Raw genomic sequence first — 15,695 nt, forward strand, 5'->3', positions numbered from 1 at the left:
TCGTGGCTTTTCCGAGCCAGGCCAGGAGCCAGCATGCTCTTGCAGGGGACCTGTGGTGGCAGCTGGTGTCCCAGTGCCAGCCAAGCAGGGCCTGTTGCTGTCGGGGGCCCAGCAGGTGTGGGGACGAGGGCAGTATTGGCCGGGGTCGCTTAGCAGGGCCGGTGGCTCCAGAGATTTGAAAAGGACTCCGGCCGAGGGCTCATTGGATTGCCGTCAGCGAGCACCCTGAGCAGATGGGAGATGGGGTCCCCCTCATGGACTTAATTGGTGACAGCGGCCCCTGAACTGGTCTGAGACCATCGGGCCGTCAGCGGGAGGCCTCGCCCTCTAGGCCGGCTCCTCTGGGAGTGCGGACCCCCGGGCATCTGTGAAAGGAAACCTCCCCGCTCACGTCGTTCCTGGGGGCAAAGGCCGGGCAGACCCTGCGCTCAGCACGGGGCCTGGCTCGCAGCAGGTGCTTGATGAATGGAAGCTGCTCTTGTCAGAGCAGCAAAAGCAGGAGCGTCCGTCTCCTTGACCCCCAGCTTGCGTCCACGAGTGGGATCCCAGAGAGGAAGAGGCCTGCCCCCATCCCAGACGACTGTGACTTTCCCGTAAAACTAAGCAGTCCTCGTGGAATGTGTATGAACCATTTGTCTCTGGCGGCTGTGGTCCTGCACGAGGCCTCCTGCATCTTTTGTGACGGTCATTCCTTCATTTCCAACCAAGGACGTGTTTGTACCTCAAGACTGGAGGAGGGTGACGTGGTACTGCTGCGGGCCCACTGTCTACGACGCCTCCCACATGGGGCACGCCAGGTAGGGCTGCACCTGGGCGCCGCTACAGGGACCCAAGCCCTGAGAGGAAGCTCAACGCCCAGCTTTTCCTCTTATTTTCAAGAAGAAAAATTTTCATTCCATCAGTACTACATATTCGCTGTAGAAAAACTGGAGAGACCAGATAACCAAAAAGAAAAAGCCCGCAGCCCCGATGTTACTCTCCTGGACTCTGACCGATACTTTCCTCCGTGCGCCTGGCAGTTTCTCCTCATCCGGGGCTCTGGAGGTGGGGGGAGGGGTGCCCGGTGCTGGGATCCCGGACACCCAGACCTGTGGCCAGTGTGCAGTGCCCCCCGCCCCGCAGTCACGAGTGGGGTGGGCATGAGAGTAGCGGCTTTGCGGGGAAATGCCGGGGATCTTTTTCCTTGTACGTGTTTTAACTGCAGAGCCAAGGTGATGTGCGTGATGTGCCGTGTGGAGAGGTTTGTCTTTTTATTGCTCTAGGTCCTACATCTCCTTCGATATCTTGAGAAGAGTGCTGAGAGATTACTTCAAGTTTGACGTCTTTTATTGCATGAACATCACAGACATTGATGATAAGGTAAAGGGAGTTTTCAAGGTTAAATTTTAAATACAGTGGATGGTACGAGGGAAGAAATGACTTTGGGTAAGTTAATAAAGTAACATTGGCTTGAGTGCCCTCAGCCCAACACGTGCTGTTTGAATCCCCTCCGGGACTTGTATCACGGTTTATGCAGATGATGTTGTCCTGTATTCAGCTGTTTGGATGCTGTTGGGAAACCTGGGGAAATGTTAATAACAGCCGGTGCTCCAGGGAAGGCGCGTGCTATAGTGTCTGGCTCTGCCGGGAGGCCGGGCCTGGCTCAGCATGTTCAGACAGTCCCGGCGTCGTTGGCGGGGCGGTGTGTGTGGGTGTGAGTTCGGGCCCCGCCCGGCGCTCTGCACGGGGACCCGGCAGGTGCCGAGCTGACCCCCATTTCCCTCCTCTGCTCCCAGATCATCAAGAGGGCCCGGCAGAACTACTTGTTTGAGCAGTACCGGGAGAAGCAGCCCCAGGCAGCACAGCTCCTGGAGGACGTGAACGCCGCCCTGCAGGTGGGCCCCCTGCCGCTCCTGGGTCCCTACGTCCCCACATCCCTGTCCCGAGCGCAGGGGCTGTCCTCAGCGCGCTTCACAACTTGTAGGCTCATGACGTCTCGGTCGCGGTGCTCCCCTGGCCCACGGGGAAAGCCGCCAGGACAGACGCACATGGGCGGGGCGGGGGGGGGGGTGGTGGGTGACCGTTGCTGCCGCTTACGGGAGAACCTCAGAACCGGTCAGGGCGACCTGCGCCGACTTGTGAATCTTCCACGTGGAGCTCACAAGCAAATGACACGGGTGTGACCGGGACGCAGAAGCTGTGCTAAGCTTCTCAAATGGGTGGTGCTGGAAAGTTCTGGAATTATTTGAAGAAATGCTTTACAATTTAATATTTTTGTTTTGAATAAACAGTATTACAAATGATGGTGTCATACAGTGAGGTCAGGAAAAGGCATTTTCTTCTTTTTCATAATTGTTATCTTTAGTAATTGCAGTAATGATCGCTGTTGTGCTTTTGATGTTTTATCTCTGGAAGAAAAACGTAGGAATAAAATTAGGGCTTAGCAATCCTCTAGGCGGAAGAGGCGGGCCCACTGGGCGGTGGCGCCTTCGTGGTGGTGGCGGCGGTGAGTCCCCAGGTGACACCCGCGTGTCCGGGGCACGGCCTTGGGACGCTGCCACGCCCCGCTCACTCAGAGAGACGAGGCAGCGCAGGACAGCTTGGGCCGACACTCCGCGCACACAGACCTCTGGGTCGCCACGGGCAGTGGGCAGAACTGGCCCCTCGTGCGTGGAGACACCTGGGGACACGGGGCACTGCTGAGCGGGCGTAACAGCTGTGGCCTCTCCTCACGCTCGCAGCCATTTTCAGCGAAGTTACGCGAGACCTCGGATCCCGACAAGCGGCAGATGCTGGAGCGCCTGGAGCGCGCGGTGCGGCTGGCGGCGGAGCCGCTGGAGGAGCCGGCGCGGCGCGGCCTGGCGGGGGAGGAGCTGGACGGCCGCGTGCAGGTGAGGCTGAGGTGGGTCCCGCCGGCCCCTCGCCTTTGCCCCCCTGCCTTCCGGGAAACAGCAGGTGCTCTCGGGGCGGAGCGGGCTCCTCAAGGTGCTTCCGACCCTCGCCGGGGACTCTAGCCAGCGTGGGCACGGGCAGCACCCGGGGCAGGCGGAGCGAGAGATGCCGGTGGGCCTGAGCTCCGGGGCCGCGGGGCCCCGCTGGGCTTGAGCCTTCCCCGCGGCGGCCTCCGGCCCCTGAGGGCTCAGGGTGCCCGGCCTTCCTCCGGGCCCGACGGCCCGTCTCCTCTGCGCCGGCGCCCCCTGCTGGCCGCCTGCAGAACCGCGGGAAGGACGCAGCCAGGGAGGCTGCGGCCGAGGGCGGCGCGGATGTGTAAGGGGGTGCCCGCCTGCAGGGCCCCCGTCTTCTGGGGCCTCGCGGGGTAGGATGCTTGGTGTGCTTGTCCTGAGCTTCGGGAGGAGTCAGGCGCACGGGGTCTTGGGGACCAGGGCTTTCCCGCGGGCGTGCTTCTGAGACGGGCCACACGAGGTCCCGCCCTCCCTGCAGTGGATGCCTCGGGCCCAGCCGTTGATTTCTTCTCCTGGGAAGCTCGTTACGTTTCCGTGTTACCAACAGTGATGCTGGGAATTCTCTTCCCAACGATTCCAGTAAGGTCCTTTCTATTAAAACTGTGGTAAAATGTGCATAACGTACAGTTTACCAGCTTAACCGTTTTTAAGTACATTCACATTGTTGCGTAGACAACACCACCGTCCATCTCCAGAAGTTTTTTCATCTTCCGAAACGGACGCTCTGTCCCCATGAAACACTCACTCCCCTCCCCTCCCCCAGCCCGGGCCCCACCGTCTGCTTTCCGCCCCCGTGAATCTGGCTCCTCCAGGGACCTCACACAAGTGGGATCACACAGTGTTTGTCCTTTTGTGACTGGCTTATTTCACTCAGCAAACTGTCCTCAAGGTTCATCCACGTTGTAGCCTGTGTCAGAATGTTCTCTCTTCTTAAGACTGAGTACTGTTCCGTGATGTGGGTGGACCACATTTTGTGTGTCCTGTCATCCTTTGATGAACGTTTGCATTGTCTGTTGTGAATCATGCTGCTATAAACATGGGTGTGCAAGTATCTGTTCGAGTCCCTGCTTTTAATTCTTTTGTGAGTATACCCCCAAAAGCAGGTTGTACGCCAACTCAACTTTTAATATTCTGAGGCACTGCCGTGCTGTTTTCCATAGAGCACAGGGGTTCCAGTGTTTTCACATCCTTGTCAACCCCTGTGCTTTTCTATTTTCCTGACTTTGCAGGACATTTGGTCCATGCCAAGAGGTCCTTGAAATTTGGTCCCATCCAAAACGTCCATGGTTATATCTGGTCCATGCCAAATGGTTTTAGATAGGACCACACTTCAAAGACTTTTTGGTGTGGACCAAACGTCTTATGGACCAGATGTCTTACGTGTAAATGTATCCTCCTACTAACATGCTTCCAGTGTTCTGTTAATTTGCCTATACACCAGCACTTTGTGTTGCTGAATTCGTTCCTTTTTATCAATGGAACGTATATTGTAAAGTGGTAATTACTGTGGTTTGAATTTGCATTTCTCCAGCCTCTCCTGAGACTGAGTATCTTTTCACATGTTCACTTGCTGGCTGTAATTCTGAACATGCATCTTCTGCCCCGTTTTCCACTGGGCTGTTTGTCTTCTTACTGGTTTGTAAGCATCCTTAGGTTTTCCCCAGACACTAATCCATTCTCATTTAAATGTGTTGCAAGCACCTTCTCCTAATTTGTGACCCTTCTTTTCACTTCCTTTTAATAACAGAGCCTAGTTTTAATGTATTCAACTTTATCAGTTTTCCCTTTTATACTTGGCATTTTTGTGTCTTAAGAAATCTTTCTTGCCCTGAAACGTGAATATATTCCCCAGTATTTTCTTCCGAGGATTGTAAAGTTGTACAGTTCACATTTAAGTCTTTGACCCCCCAGAATTAGTTTTTGTAAGTCGTGTGGGTAGAGATCCAATCCCCTCTCCCCCGCAAAAATATGGGCGGCCCCCCTTTCCTCAGCCCCTCTGTCGTGTGTCGTGTCTCAGTTCTGTTCCATAGGTCAGGTATCCACCCTGTGTGAGTCTCACCGCGTCTGTCACTGATGCCTGGAGAGGTAGGAAGCCTCACCTTGTTTTTGTTCTCCAGGTATGGTTTTGTTTTTTTTTTTTTTTTTAAGATTGATTGATTGATTTAATTTATTTTTGGCTGCGTCGGGTCTTAGTTGCAGCACGCGGGATCTTTTGTTGCCGCACGCGGGCTTCTCTAGCTGTGGCGTGCTGGTTTTCTCTCTCTAGTTGTGGCGCGCTGCCTCCAGAGTGTGTGGGCTCAGTAGTTGTGGCTCGCGGGCTTAGTTGCCCTGTGGCATGTGGGATCTTAGTTCCCTGACCAGGGATCGAACCCGCATCCCCTGCATTGTAAGGCGGATTCTTTACCGCTGGACCGGCAGGGAAGTCCCTCCAGGTATGTTTTGAATGCTCCTTGCTTGTCGAGTCCCATACAAGACACTGCTGGGGTTTTATTTATGTATGTATGTATGTATGTAAGTATGTATGTATGTATGTATGGCTGAGTTGGGTCTTTGTTGCTATGAGTGGGCTTTCTCTAGTTGCGGCGAGAGGGGGCTACTCTTCATCGCCGTGCACAGGCTTCTCATTATCTTCACGGGTTCTAGGCACGCAGGCTTCGTAGTTGTGGCACATGGGCAAAGTAGTTGTGGCTCTCGGGCTCTAGAGCACAGGCTCAGTAGTTGTGGCGCACGGGCTTAGTTGCTTCGCGGCATGTGGGATTTTCCAGGACCAGGGCTCGAACCCGTGTCCCCTGCGCTGGCAGGCAGATTCTTAACCACTGCGCCACCAGGGAAGCCCTTAAATATTATATATTGAAGGATCATTTCAGAGCTCCACATTTGAATGTGTTGATCCTCTCTATTCTCTCTTTCTATTTCACAAAAAGAATTTTTTAAAGAGTTTATTATTTTAGAGCAGTTTCAGGTTCACAGCAAAACAGAGGTTTCCCGTGTACGCCCCACCCCACCCCCATACACACAGAGCCACGCCCACTGTCAGCATCCCCCCCAGAGCGGTATGTTTGTTACAACTGGTGAACCTACACTGACACATTGTCATCACCCACACAACAGTTTACATTAGGGTTCTGTCTTGGTGTTGTGCATTCTGTGGGTGTGGACAAATGTATAGTGATACGTATCTGCCCTTAGAGTCTTACACACAGTAGTTTCCCTGCCCTAAAAATCCTCTGTGCTTCACCTGTTCGTCCCTCCTTCACCCCAACACCTGGTAACCACTGATCCTTTTACTGTCTTCATAGTTTTGCCTTTTCTGAATATCACAGAGCTGGAATCATGCAGTACGTGCCCTGCTCAGATTGGCTTCTTTCACTTAGTAATGTGAATTTAAGGTTCCTCCGTGTCTTTTCATGGCCTGATAGCTCATTTCTCTGTAGCACTGAAGGTGAGTTCATTGTCTGGATGGACCACAGCGTATTTACGCACTCACCCACTGAAGGGCATCTTGGCTGCTTCCACGTTTTAGCAATTAGGCATAAAGCTTCTGTAAACATCCATGTGCAGGTTTTTGTGTGGACATAAGTTTTCACCTCTTTTGGGTAAATACCAAGGAGCATAACTGCTGGATCATGTGGTGAGAATAGGTTTAATTTTTGAAGAAACCGACAAACTGTCCCCCAAAGTGGCTGCACCATTTTCCATTCCCACCAGTGGTGGATGAGAGTTCCTGTTGCTCCAGATCCTCACTGGCCTTTGGTGTTACCAGTGTTCCAGACTTTGGCCATTGAAGTAAGGTATGGAGTATCTCGTTGTTTTAATTTGCATTTCCCTGATGACACACGATGTGGAGCATCTCTTGATATTTATTTGCCATCTTTGTGTCTTCTTTGGTGAGGTGTCTGTTAATGTCTTTGGACCTTTTTTTAATCAGGTTGTTTTCTTATTGTTGAGATTTGAGAGTTCTATGTATATTTTGGATAACAGTCCTTTATCAGATGTGTCTTTTGCAAATATTTTCTTCCGGTATGTGGCTTGTCTTTTCATTCTCCTGACAGTGTCTTTCCCAGAGCAGAAATTTTTAATGGTGATAAAGTCCAGCTTATCAATTCTTTTCTTTCATGGATCATGCATTTGGTATTGTGTGGAAGAAGTCATTGCCAAAGCCAAGGTCATCTAGGTTTTTTCCTGTGTTATCTTCTGGGAGTGTTGTAGTTTTGCATTTTACATTTAGGTCTGTGTTCCATTTGGAGTCTTTTTTTTTTTTGAAGTGCGTAAGGTCTTGGTCTAGATTCATGGTTTTTGCATGTGATGCCCAGTTGTTAAGCACAGTTTGTTGGAAACTGTTTTTGCTCCTTTGCTCCTTTGTCAAAGAACAGTTGGCTGTATTTATATGAGTCTGTTTCTGGGCTCTGTTCTGTTCCATTGCTCTGTTTGTCTGTTCTTTCACTAACACCACACTGTCTTGATTACGGTAGCTTTACAGTTAAGTCTTGAAGTCGGGGAGTGTCAGTCCTCCACCTTCATTCTTCTCCTTCAATATTGTGTTGGCTATTCTGGGTCTTTTGCCTCCTCTCCATGTACACTTTTTTTTTTTTAATATTTATCTATTTATTCATTTATTTATTTGGCTGCGCCAGGTCTTTGACGCGGCATGTGTGATCTTTTAGTTGCAGCATGCATGCGGGATCTAGTTCCCCAGCCAGGAATCAAACCCAGGCCCCCTGCATTGGGAGCGTGGAGTCTTAGCCACTGGACCACCAGGGAAGTCCCTCCATGTACACTTTAGAATCAGTTTGTCAATATCCATAAAATAACTCGATAGGATTTTGATTAGGGTTGAATCGAATCTACAAATCAAGTTGGGAGGAACTGACACCTTGACAGTATTAAACCTTCCTATCCCCAGACATGAAATGTCTCTCCATTTCTTCCATCAGAGTTTTGTAGTTTTCCTCATGTAGATCTTGTATGTATTTTGTAAGACATACATGTGAGTATTTCATTTCGGATGCTGATGCAAATGGTATTGTGGTTTTAATTTCAAATTCCACTTCTTATTTCCTGGCCTATAGTTTTGTCTTCTTTCCCAGTCAATATACAGACGGTCCCCGACCTCTGACAATTTGACTTAGGATATTTTGGCTTTACGATGGTGCAAAAGCAATAAACAGTCAGTAGAAACCATACTTTGAATTTTGACCTTCTCCTGGGCTAGAGATATGCAGTCCAGTCCTCTCTCGGGAAGCAGGGCACCAGCAGTGAGCCTCAGATCGCCAGGGTAAACAACGGACACACTTACGATTACTCTGTGCCCAGACAACCATTTTGGTTTTCACTTTCAGAACAGTATTCAATACATTACATGAGATATTTGAACACTTAATTATAAAATAGGATTGGTGTTAGATGATTTTTTTCCAACTGTAGACTAATGTATTCTGAGCACATTTAAGGTAGGCTAGGCTAAGCTATGATGTTGGGTAGATTAGGTGTATTAAATGCATTTTCAGCTTAATGATATTTTCAATTTATGATGGGCTTATAATCCTGTATAATCCTCTTTTTTCACCCTTTTCTTGCTTTATTGCATTAGCAAGGACTTCCAGCATGATGTTGGAAAGGACTGGTGAGAGGGGACATGCTTGCATTATAACTCATCTTAGTGGGAAAGCTTCCGATTTCTCACCATTAAGTCTGATGTTAGCTGTAGGCTTTTTGTAGCTGTTTTTTGTTTGTTTGTTTATTAAGTTGAGGAAGTTCCCCTCTATTCATTTACTGAGAGTTTTTATCATGAATGGATGTTGCATTTTGTCAGATGCTCTTTCTGCATCTATTGGTATGACCTTGTGATTTTTCTTTTTTAGTCTGTTGATGTGATGATTTACATTAATTGATTTTATAAAGTAGAACCAGCCTTACATACTCGTGATAAATTTCACTTGGTTGTGGTATATAATTCTTTTTATACTTTTGTGGATTCAATGTGGTAATATTTTGTTAAGGATTTTGCATCTGTACTCATGAGAGATATTGATCTGTGGTTTTCTTGGAATGTCCTTGACCGGTTTAGGTATTAGGGTAATGCTGTCCTCATAGAAGGAACTGGGAAGTATTCTCTTTGCTTCTGTCCTGTGAAAGAGACTGTAGAAAATTGGTATAATTTCTTCCTTAAGTGTTGGTAGAATTCAGCAGTGAATCCATCTGGGCCTGGTGCTTTCTATTTTGGAAAGTTATTAATTATTGATATAATCTCTTTAATAGATACCGGCTTATTCAGATTCTCTATCATGTTGTGTGAGTTTTGGCAGATTACATCTTTCAAAGAATTGGTCCCTTCATCCAGGTTATCAAATTTAGGGGCACAGAGTTGTTTATAATATTCCTTTATTCTTCTTTTAACTTCCATGGGATCTGTAGTGATGTCCCCTCTTTCATTTCTGATATTAGTATTTGTGTCCTCTTTTTTTCTTGGTTAGCTTGGCTTATCAATTTTATTGATCTTTTCAAAGAACCAGCATTTGGTTTTGTTGATTTTCTCTATTAATTTCCTGGTTTCTGCTTTAATTTTTTAAAAAAATATTTATTTATTTGTGTGGTTGCGCTGGGTCTTAGTTGCAGCAGGCAGGCTCCTTAGTTACAGTTCGAGGGCTCCTTGGTTGCAGCTCTCTGGCTCCTTAGTTGCAGCACATGGGCTCCTTAGTTGTGCACGCGAACTCTTGGTTGCGGCACGCATGTGAGATCTAGTTCCCTGACCAGGGGTCGAACACGGGCCCCCTGCATTGGGAGCACGGAGCCTTAACCACTGGACCACCAGGGAAGTCCCTCTGCTTTAATTTTTTATTATATCCTTTCTTTTGCTTACTTTGAATTTTTTTTTTAATTGGCAACAAGCTAACTTTATTTATCTTTATTTTTATTATCACTATTTTTTTGTCTGCATTGGGTCTTCGTTGCTGCGCGCGGGCTTTCTCTAGTTGCAGTGAGTGGGGGCTCCTCTTGGCTGTGGTGCATGGGCTTGTCACTGCGGTGGCTTCTCTTGTTGCGGAGCACGGGCTCTAGACGCGCAGGCTCAGTAGTTGTGGCACGTGGGCCCTAGAGTGCGCGGGCTTCAGTATTTGTGGCGCGTGGGCTCAGTAGTTGTGGCTCTCAGGCTCTAGAGTGTAGACTCAGTAGTTGTGGCTCACGGGCTTAGTTGCTCTGCGGCATGTGAGATCTCAGACCAGGGATCGAACCCACATCCCCTGCATTGTCAGGCGGATTCTTAACCACTGCATTACCAGGGAAGTCCCTAACCATTTTTTTTTTTAAATTATAGTTAATTTACAGTATTGTGTTAGCTTCAGGTGTACAGCAAAGTGATTCAGTTTTATATATATATATATATATATATATATATCTTTTTCAGATTTTATGGTTCAGTATATATGTTTCTTTTTTTTTTAAATGGGTATTGTGGTTGTGATTTTATTTATTAAAATAAGTTTATTGGCTGCGTTGGATCTTTGTTGCTGCGCACAGGCTTTCTCTAGTTGCAGCGAGTGGGGGCTACTCTTCGTTGCGGTGCGCGGGCTCTAGGCACGAGGGCTTCAGTAGTTGTGGCGCGTGGGCTCAGTAGTTGTGGCTCGCGGGCTCTAGAGCGCAGGCTCAGTAGTTGTGGCACACGGGCTTAGTTGCTCCACAGCATGTGGGATCTTCCCAGACCAGGGATCGAACCTGGTAGGACTTCCCTGGTGGCGCAATGGTTAAGAATGTGCCTGCCAATGCAGGGGACACGGGTTCAAGCCCTGGTCCGGGAAGATCCCACATGCCACAGAGCAACTAAGCCCGTGCACCACAACTATTGAGCCCACGTGCCACAACTACTGAAGCCCATGTGCCTAGAGCCCGTGTTCCGCAACAAGAGAAACCACCGCAATGAGAAGCCCACGCACCGCAACAAAGAGTAACCCCCACTCACTGCAGCTAGAGAAAGCCCGCGCTTAGCAACAAAGACCCAAAGCAGCCAAAAATAAATCAATAAATAAATTTATAAAAAATAATAAAAAAATAAATAAAAGGTAAGAATCACTAATTTCTTTTTCGACGCTCTTCTTTGTGTAGATCTGAGTTTCTGACCTACGTTATTTTCGTTCTATCTTTTATTTTCTGCATTTTGAGAATGATATGCCAAGGTATAGTATTTCTGGCATTTATCTTGCTTGGAGTTTTCTGCACTTCCTGGATTTGTGGTTTGGTGTCTGACATTAATTGGGGAAATTCTCAGTCATTGTTCCAAATATGTCTTCTGTTTCTTTCTCTCCTCCTCCAGGTATTACTGTTGTGCATATGTTACACCTTTTGTAGTTGTCCCACAGTCCCTGGATACTCTGTTCTGGTTTTCTTTTTTAATATATTGTCTTACAGTTCTTTTTTTTAATATTTATTTACTTATTTATTTATGTATTTATTTTGGCTGCGCCGAGTCTTAGTCGCGACAAGTAAGATCTCTCTTCTGTTTTTTGTCAGCCTCTGAGAACAGAGGCTTTTTGGTTTTCAGTTTTGGAGGCTGCTACTGAGATCTCCTCAAGCTCAGAGACTTCTTCCTCAGTCGTGTCCAGTCAGGCCCATCAGAGACGTTCTGCATTTCCATTTAGGCGCTTTCACCTCTAGCATCTCTATTTGGTCCTGTCTTGGGATTTCCGTCTCTCTGCTTACGTTCCCCACCTGGTTTCGCGTGCTGCCTGCTTTGCCCACTAGGGCCCTTAGCGTATCGGTCATGGTTGTTTTAAATCCCTGGTCTGATAACCCCAGGATCCCTGCCACGTCTGGTCCTGATGCTCTCTCTGTCTTTTCAGAAAAGTGGCGTTTCGGCTTTCGGTACGCCTTGTGATTTTTTTTCATGATAGTTAGTACGTGATGTACTGGGTAGAAGGAGCTGCTGTCAGTAGTCGTGTGGCGTGGTGTGGGGAGGACGCCCTCTGTGGTCCTGTGGTGGCTGTCAGCCCTTCAGTGGCCTGTGCCCGTGGACTGTGGACATTACAGCTGTTTCTCGGCTTTTCCTCCCCTCCCCCTTAGGTGGGACAGGATGTGTGGAGGGGCCTGGAGATGGACGTTTTCCTCCCCCAGGTCAGTTAGGCTCTGCTAGAACCCCAGCAGCTTAGGTTCTGGTTAGCTGGTTCCTCCTGAGGGCAACCTTGTTATGAACAGAATGCTTTGTCATATTTCAGAGCAGTTCCTTTTCCTCTCCCCCTGCCGGAAGCATGAGGGGATTTTTCTCCAGTATTTACTGTGAGTAACCGATAGGGCTCCTAGAGGTAAATCTCACAAATTTGTGGGGCCCCAAAGGCTGGGTCGCCCTGGAGTTTTGATCTCAGACTCGTCCACACCGAGCCTCCAGCGGGTGGTCAGTTTCAATTCCGGCCTCCCTGCCCGTCACTGGGTCCCAGGCACTTTCTGCCCCGGTAAGTGGCGGTTCTCTCTACCTGCCCGTCTCTCTCCAGTTCTGGGGGCAGCAGATTGCCCTGGGCCTCTTTCCCTTACGGATCTAAGAGGAGTAGTTGCACAGCCTTTCACTCATTGTCGGGACAGAGTGGCGGCTTAGGAGTTCAGCTCATTTTCTGGTTTAAGCATTTGAGGCCATAAATTTTCCTCTAAGTATCATTTTTGCTATTTCCACGTATTTTGACATTATTTGCTTCTGAACGTTTTTTTATTTCCATTTTGATTTCTTGTTTTGAAACCCAAGAATTATCTAGAAGTTTGTTTGATTGGAATCTCATTCTTCTGCTTGGTCATGATCTGTGTTGATCCCGAGGGCAGGGGTGGGCTTTCTGCCCCTCCTCATGGGGCAGGCCCTGCCCCTGGGCACCAGCCTGGTCCTGGGAGGTTTCCCCTGCGGCCCCCCAGCGCAGCGGCACATGAGGGACTCTGTTCTGTCTGGGAGCTGCCACAGGGGGTGCCCTTGCCATCGCTTCCACGCCCAGGTTCCCTGCGCCCTCTTCCTCCACCCTTTGGTCTTTGCCTCCGCCCCTGCCAGTGGACCGCAGACCGCCTGCCTGTTCCCACGTCTCTGTCGGCTCCAGTTAATGAGCAGAAACACTCGATTCCTCCAGGGCAGAGCTCCAGGTCCCCTTGGCCTTCGGGGCTCAGGCATGGGACCTTTGGTCGATGGCATGTGGCTGGCAGGGCGGTGTAGACTTGGAGACCTCCCACCGGGACCGTGGCTCCGCCTCCCATTGTGAACCTCCCCTCGAGCACTCAGGTGTCCAGGCTGTGGGTGACCACACCACGTGCTCTCCCACCCTGCCCCAGGCAGCCCCACTGCACCGCTGGACCTCCCCAAGCCCACCCTGACCCTCCGGCGACATGGTCAGAGCTCTGAACACTCCGGCCTCTTAACCGCCAGGCCATCCACGGGAGCACTGTGGTCTCCTGGGTCTGGGTCCGCGGCCGTGCATCCGAGGCCTTGATTGACACAGATTGACTGCACCAGCTGTGAGCCCGTGAAACTTGCACATGTGTGTGCGGATATTCTATTTCTTTTTCTTCAGGTGTTGTTGGAAGAAGCAAAGGATCTGCTTTCCGACTGGCTGGATTCCATGCATGGCAGTGAAGTGAGCGACAATTCTATTTTCTCCAAACTGCCCAAGTTCTGGGAAGCGGAGTTCCACAAAGACATGGAAGCCCTGAACGTAAGTGTCGCCGACTGTCTTGACCTTGCTGTCTTGGGCCGAGGATCCCCCATGACCACAAGGCCCTGTGGGATCCAGACCATTTCCTTTTGCAAGTAAATTCAGTTAAAGGTGAGAGTGGGGGGCGGGGGGCTCCTGGGCGCCAGCAGTGCTGCCGCTCTTCTGGAGCCAGGACTTTGTCATCACCCCCAGGTCCTCCCTCCAGATGTCCTAACCCGCGTTAGTGAGTACGTGCCGGAGATCGTGGACTTCGTCCAGAAGATTGTGGACAACGGTTACGGGTGAGCTTGAGGCCCTGCTCAGGGCTGTGCAGCACTCCAGGAAGGTGTTCCAGGGAGAGCGGCCGTCCTCTGGCTCCAGACCAGGAGCAGGGAAGCGCACGGTTTTGCCGCTCAGGGTGGTGGCGCCCTGGGGCTCCCGTCACAAAGCACCACGCAGCGCGCGGCTCCGGGGGTCCCTGTGTGCGTGCACACGTGCCACTCGTCCCTCCCTTTGTGTCCCGATCTCTTCTTATAAGGACACCGGTCATCCTGGATTAGGACCCCACCCTAATGGCCTCATTTTAACTTGATTCCCTCTGTAAAGACCCTCTTTGCAAATACAGTCAGACTCCGAGGTGCTGGGGGTCGGGACTCCAGCACGTGGGTTTGGAGGACACGGTTGAGCCGTCACCTCGCCTTATCGGCCGCCACTTTCCTCTGTGCCACTTGGTTCTCAGCTTCCCAGTTGCTTTGTAAGAGAACCCTCTGGGTTTTCCTTGGTAGTGGCAGCCGTTCAAACAACTCTTTAGCGCCATGTCTTTGTTCCAGGCAGGAAGGGGAAGCAAGAGGGTGGTGCTGGCTACACCCAGGCTGTCCCCGAAGCCCCCGGCAGGTTTGGTCACACAGCTTGGGGCCTAGTCCAGGACCTGGGGCCACCCCCGCCCAAGGGGCTGGCCAGCACCTCTGCCCGGGCCCATGACCTGCCCTGGGGACCACAGTGAGAGATGCTGTAGGGACCACCTGGCCCCTGGTCCACTGGGAAGCTCCCAGTTAAGGCCACGCGTCACCAGGGACCCAAAGCAGCATGCTGTTGTGCGTGGGCACCGCCAGGTCTTTGGAGACACAGGCCGCATGGTGTGGGCACTCAGAGTCTTCCTCGTGTTGGGTCCCAAGGCGGGTGGGCTTTATCCTTGCCGGGCCGGGATTTGGCCCCAGGTTACCGTCCTCGCCATCTGCCTGCGTGGAATGCTTTTCAGGTCTCTGAGTCAGCGTTTTCAGAAACAGGCAGCAAGTGGACGTGTGGACGGGGGCCAGGCGTCTGTGTGCTGATGCCAGGCCCCCGCCCAGGAGAGCTGCCACCCACCTCGTGCGAGGTGAGGCGGGCGGGGGCCTTGGAGCAGCAGGAAGTCCCCGGCACAGGGACCGGGCCGTGGGTTCTCACGAAGGGACAGCGGCTCCTTGCACCCCCCCCACGTCACATGGTCACCGTGGCGCAACTCCAGACTGCCAAGCTGAGTGACATGGGCAGGGCCATGGCGAGAGGAGACAGGGCATCCCGGCCTGCAGTAATCGCCGTGCTCCCAGGAGGCAGAGCCTGGCGGGCCGGGCAGGTGGTGGCGTGTAGACAGAGGCAAGGGCGACCCTCGGGGTGGTGACACCCAGGTGAGGGGCGGGGCCGGGGGACAGGCTGTTGGGGAGTGTGGGGTCCCTGTCCCGGCCCCTCAGCCCACACGGCAGCTCTGTTTGAACAGCCTCCTGGCCGCCCTGCAGCGTGGCCGAACCAGGGGAGGCTCACGGCTGGAGCAGATGCCCCAACGGCCTGCGGGTGTCCGGGCCGGCCCGCGCGCACCTCGTCACGACTCCCCCGATGGCTTTGTTTTCCAGCTACGTTTCAAACGGGTCCGTCTACTTCGACACGGTGAAGTTTGCCAACAGTGAGGGCCACTGCTACGGGAAGCTGGTGCCCGCGGCCGTCGGGGATCAGAAAGCCCTGCAGGAGGGGGAAGGTAAACGACCAGCGGCTCGAGGTCAGAGCCGAGTGGAGCCGCGGCCCCACCCAGCACGGTCGGGCTCACCTCGCTTCACAGGGACCGTGGGTTCTCACC

At 51.3% G+C, this 15,695-nt stretch overlaps 1 protein-coding gene across 2 annotated transcripts in view; it reads left to right on the forward strand.

Annotated features, from left to right (window-relative positions):
• CARS1 (cysteinyl-tRNA synthetase 1) overlaps positions 1 to 15,695 on the forward strand; it is a 47,687-nt gene that overhangs the window by 13,093 nt on the left and 18,899 nt on the right. For both annotated transcript variants that reach the window (XM_059932306.1, XM_059932305.1), the window contains 7 exons: positions 709 to 797; positions 1,263 to 1,359; positions 1,776 to 1,874; positions 2,721 to 2,870; positions 13,469 to 13,609; positions 13,802 to 13,890; positions 15,475 to 15,596. In XM_059932306.1, coding sequence (XP_059788289.1) covers positions 709 to 797; positions 1,263 to 1,359; positions 1,776 to 1,874; positions 2,721 to 2,870; positions 13,469 to 13,609; positions 13,802 to 13,890; positions 15,475 to 15,596 — 787 coding nt within the window. The remainder of the gene's footprint in view (positions 1 to 708; positions 798 to 1,262; positions 1,360 to 1,775; positions 1,875 to 2,720; positions 2,871 to 13,468; positions 13,610 to 13,801; positions 13,891 to 15,474; positions 15,597 to 15,695) is intronic.

This window comes from Balaenoptera ricei, chromosome 8 (assembly GCF_028023285.1).
Source record: "Balaenoptera ricei isolate mBalRic1 chromosome 8, mBalRic1.hap2, whole genome shotgun sequence".
Classification (NCBI taxonomy): domain Eukaryota; kingdom Metazoa; phylum Chordata; class Mammalia; order Artiodactyla; family Balaenopteridae; genus Balaenoptera; species Balaenoptera ricei.